The 4707-nt window shown below is 43.1% G+C and overlaps 1 protein-coding gene across 1 annotated transcript in view; it reads left to right on the top strand.

Annotated features, from left to right (window-relative positions):
• The window catches only part of SF3A3 (splicing factor 3a, subunit 3, 60kDa), a 15115-nt gene extending 11077 nt beyond the window's left edge, over positions 1–4038 (top strand). Inside the window, exons 10-16 of the mRNA XM_009879880.1 lie at positions 4–87; positions 408–477; positions 1208–1372; positions 1487–1597; positions 2053–2143; positions 3087–3142; positions 3737–4038. Coding sequence (XP_009878182.1) covers positions 4–87; positions 408–477; positions 1208–1372; positions 1487–1597; positions 2053–2143; positions 3087–3142; positions 3737–3814 — 655 coding nt within the window. The 3' untranslated portion in view covers positions 3815–4038. The remainder of the gene's footprint in view (positions 1–3; positions 88–407; positions 478–1207; positions 1373–1486; positions 1598–2052; positions 2144–3086; positions 3143–3736) is intronic.
• Positions 4039–4707: the final 669 nt, after the last annotated feature.

Here is a 4707-nt window from a genome sequence, read left to right as displayed (position 1 = left end):
GTGTCTTTTCAGCACTAAAGGCAAATCCCTAGAAGCGCTTGATCCTTCCTTGTTTGCTAAGAATCCAAAGACAAAAGGAAGCAAAAGGTGAGTTCCTAAAGGCTATTCTCGGGCTGGTGGTGTTCTCCTCACTTGGATGAGAAGTATTCTATAGACATCGCTCTTGTATAGTTGTGGCAGAGATTCTGGGAGTATTAGAAGCTGTTCATGTTGGACCAAATAATCCTGAATCAAATGGAAGATGTCAGAGCTGAACGGCTTGTGTGCAGTTTAGTTTACAGAAGCTGCTTGGTACTTGTTCTGTTTTCTTGCTGTATACAAGTCAAATGTGCCTTTAGAAGTTCAGTGTACACATGGTGTTTGCAGTTCTGGAATGGACTTCATAAAGTTTCTTTATCTATTTCCAGAGACACTGAAAGAAATAAAGATCTCGCATTCCTGGAAGCTCAGATTTATGAGTATGTAGAAGTTCTTGGGGTAAGGATTTTATTTTGTCTTTGAGCTTTTTATTTCAGTGCTGTCAAATAATGACTGGAAGGTCATCCACATCTTTATCCAGTGCTTTCACAGTCAGCATGCTCAGAAGAGTTATTTTCATGTCCAGAGTCATAATGTTTTAAAGTACATGTTAGCAGATAGCTTTTTCTGTCAGTAAGTAGAATATGATGGATTATATTTATATTTCCATTAGCTAATTATTTGGCAGGTTTTTGTGAACAGACCCACATACAGAAGCTACATGTTTCCCTGGGAATGTCTGTCTTGTCTTTTGTTGTTTTGTTTTTTTTTTTCCCCTTCTCTTCTCCTAGGCACCACATCAATGTAGATAATTTCTATTTTATGCCTAAGTCACAGGGTATTGCAAACCTTTATTTGTTCTGCCTTGATGCTTGCCTTAAGTCCTTGCTTCAGTCTGGGGTGTTTGCTTTTAACAGGGTGGCTGTTGCTGTTAGCTTGTCACCTTGGAAGTGCTAATGGTCATACAAGTTTTTGACTCTTTGAAAGTAGGAAATGTTATACTAAAAACTTAAGGTTTTGGGCTAAATAAAATGAGGGTTCTCTGTTTCACACTGGAATGTCTTCCATTCCCTTCCATCTGCACATTGAGGAAGTGTTTTGCGCTGCAAGAGTTTGCCCTTATTTTCTTGCTGTCATGTTGTGTGAACAACTTCTTCTCTTTTCCCACATTCCTTCTCTGTTTCTCTAGGAACAGAGACACCTTACCCATGAGAATGTACAGCGTAAGCAAGCACGGACAGGGGAAGAGAGGGAGGAAGAGGAGGAAGAGCAGATCAGTGAGAGTGAGAGTGAAGATGAAGAAAATGAAATCATTTACAATCCTAAAAATCTGCCTCTGGGTTGGGATGGCAAGGTAACCGAGATTGTTGGCTCTGGAAAAGTGGGAGGTGTCACTGACTCCACAGTACTCTTCTGTTTGAATCTGCCTTGCCCTTTGCCCTAATTGTTGTTTCTCTTCGCTTGTCAGCCAATCCCATACTGGCTATATAAATTGCATGGTTTAAACATCAACTACAATTGTGAGATTTGTGGTAACTACACCTACCGAGGACCCAAAGCTTTTCAGCGTCACTTTGCAGTAAGTAATTTTTTGCTACAAAAACACCAGTACTATGTTCGGATAATATTTATGATAAGTAACTAGTAAATCACTGGAGTGCCTGAGTGGCATTTCTTCCACTTCTAAATTGTGGGTCTGGGGTGCTGCTGCAGGGCCACGCAACTGGAACGACAAATCATGTAGGACATGCTAAAATCTCTTCTGCGGATTTCTTTATGGTCCCTTCTTGTTTGAACACTAATTCCAGCGTCCAGATCTGATTGGTACAGACTGCCTGTTGACTGCCAGTGTATTGTTACTGTCTAAAATACAGAAAAAAATATTCTTATAGAGGTTTTTAGGACTGGTAGATTTGTATTTTGATAGTATTTGTTTCACCCTGTCCAGATGTTAGCATGTCCTTATAGTCTTTGGCATTGTGGATGAAGAGGCATTCCCGCCTCATACACTGATCTCTTGCCTCTTCTCCCCAGGAGTGGCGACATGCTCATGGGATGAGATGCCTGGGCATTCCCAACACTGCACATTTCGCCAACGTCACACAGATTGAGGATGCAGTCTCACGTAAGTAATGATGGCAGAACAGGGAACACGTAGCGTAAGAACACTCGTGTTAGCTCTTGCCAAAAATTTGTCTTACCCTATGACCAGAGACCAGTTTTGGGAAAGAGGGTAAGGAACATGGTGCATGTGGGATGACCCTTCCTTGGACCATCCCTCCCAGCTCTTAAAAGGAGAATGGCTTTTTTCCTTTGTTGGATACCGGCAGGAGTAGGTGCTTGCTGGGATTGTCAGCGAAGTGTTCGTTTGTTGCGGGCTGTTCTGCCTGTGATGCTTTGTGTGCAAAATCTCAGCCAAGTGCAATGGGCCACCATTTCTTTAGGCAGAGTGTGGCTACATCATCCCATGTAACTCTTGCTTAACTGATGTTCGTCAATATCTTCATGGGGAAGCCAGAAAAACCTTCAGGAATGGTAGAGCCTATAGGCAGATTTTTAAAAGCCTGTAGTACTTAGGACTTACAGTGATGGTAATTTCATGTGGCTAATCTGTGCTGATGGTTTGAGGAGGCTACCTCGTGCAGAGGTGGTTTGTTGAATCTGCCCCACTTAGGTTAACAGATATAGGTTATGGTTCTTGAAGGTAGATTAATTCTTGCCTAAAATAAACTAATCGGGTAAAGCCTTGATTTCTCAAACAAGCTACTATTACCTTTGGAGCTGTATCTCTAAGTAGTGTTTCTGGACCTTTGTCTCCTGTGTCTCATCCTGAATGATCACTTTGAAGCCTTGTTTGCTTTAGTTCTTGTGCCTTTCAGTAAACTGTACAGGGGAATGATATGTTTGTAATGGATATTAGATGCATTCCCCGACTGCTGAAGTGACAATGTTTTAGAAGAAAGGGAAAACAACAAAAAAACCCACAACCCTCATATATATTTTAATAGACTAAAAACTGGTATCTCAAGGGCAGCGGCATCAGATCCTGTATGACTTTGTATTTACAGTGTGGGCAAAGCTGAAACAACAGAAGGCTTCAGAGAGATGGCAGCCCGATACAGAGGTGAGATGTCACAGAGGCGTTTGGATGTCTCTAGTCCTGGGTACAGAGAACCCCCCATTTACCTTGCCTGAACTGCCCGGCTCTGTCGAAAGGATTTCTAAGAGAGTCCCCTGCATGCTGGAGAGATAAGCAGGAACCTACGCTGCTGGTTGCACAGCTCCTGTTAGCGGTGATGTATGAAAAGCACTTGTGCTGTATTGGAAAGTAGTTCTGATGGGACAGACTCAGCCCTTTGTGTAAGAATCTTTTAATATGGTGCTTTATAGTACCAACGTCATCTTTGTTTTGTGAGATGAAAAAGGAACTGTTATGAGCAGTGTTCACTTATACTAGTGCCTTTTCTTAAACTTCTATCTCAAACCGGTTTTCAGCAGTATGCAGGGCAACTGTGGGAAATACAGCCAGTAGTACAGCTTGTCAGTATTCTGACTCTGAGCTCTTCTCATGGAGCCTGCTGGTAGATCAATACCTTCGTGTAGAGAGGTTCTGGGCAGGATGGTCGTCTTCGGCCGGTGCTGCTGGAGCAAAAATTCAAATGCTGTAGTACAAGCTGGGCTGTGTCTAGGTGTCTCTAAACTGTTCGTTCCGTTCTAGGAGGAATATGAGGATTCCAGTGGGAACGTGGTGAATAAAAAGACCTATGAAGACTTGAAACGTCAAGGGCTGCTGTAGCTTTTCCCAAGTGAAGGATTTCACATCTGAAAAGCAAGTGGAGATGTGTCAGCAGCTCTGACTCTTCTTCAGTTCCTGGATTTTCTATGTGCATGAATGTAGATTTCAAGGATACTTTATAGAATCACTTTCTAGTAAGCCCCTTGTGAAAAGCAGACTTGTGATGTTATTTTATATTAAAAAAAAAAACAACCTTGAAAAATAAACTGGTTTTAATTTAGGAAGTGCTGATAAACTTGTCTCCTTTCGTATGCTGGAAGGAAGAGATTTGATTACGATATTTTTTAAATGCTTTCTACATAGTTGGAATTGTCAGAAACAATTGCTTCTCTCTTATTCCTATTCTGATGGAAATTTTTGTGATGAGGATTGACTGTCTGTAAAGCACATGCGAACATTGCATGCTGGCAACAAGCAATGGTCCTGTACTATGTTTTGCTGTAAGCATATGGTTGTCTTTGGGCCCCTTTGCAAAACAAATTTCTTTGACTTGCATTGCTGCTTTTACCTCAGGTCTGTCTCCCTGTGGAGGTTTGGCCGCTGGGATTTTTTCAGGGCATTAATAATGAAGCTTGATTTAGGTTGGGCTGTGGGGACAGTTTGTGGTAGTTTCTCCAGCGCTGTGCTGGTCCTCGTGCCCCCTTCAGCCCCTCAGGTGGGGTTTCGTTTTGGTGTAGAGTTGGCTTGTGTGACATCTCTGACCTCAAAAAAACCACCTTTCTCTGTTGTTGCTGCGCAGGGCCATTTGCATCTCCAGGTGCCGTGGAGCAGCAGGTAAGGAACGCTTCCCTGGGGTGATGGTTTGCGCAGCGGGTGGTTGGCAGGGCTGGGGCTGGTTGCTGGCAGCAGGGCGTGAGCCTGTGCGACGGGGACCGCGGCTGCCGGCGGCGCGT

This window comes from Charadrius vociferus, unplaced genomic scaffold (genome assembly GCF_000708025.1).
Source record: "Charadrius vociferus isolate BGI_N301 unplaced genomic scaffold, ASM70802v2 scaffold562, whole genome shotgun sequence".
Taxonomy (NCBI): Eukaryota; Metazoa; Chordata; class Aves; order Charadriiformes; family Charadriidae; genus Charadrius; species Charadrius vociferus.
This window is presented reverse-complemented; position numbering and strand designations above follow the sequence as displayed.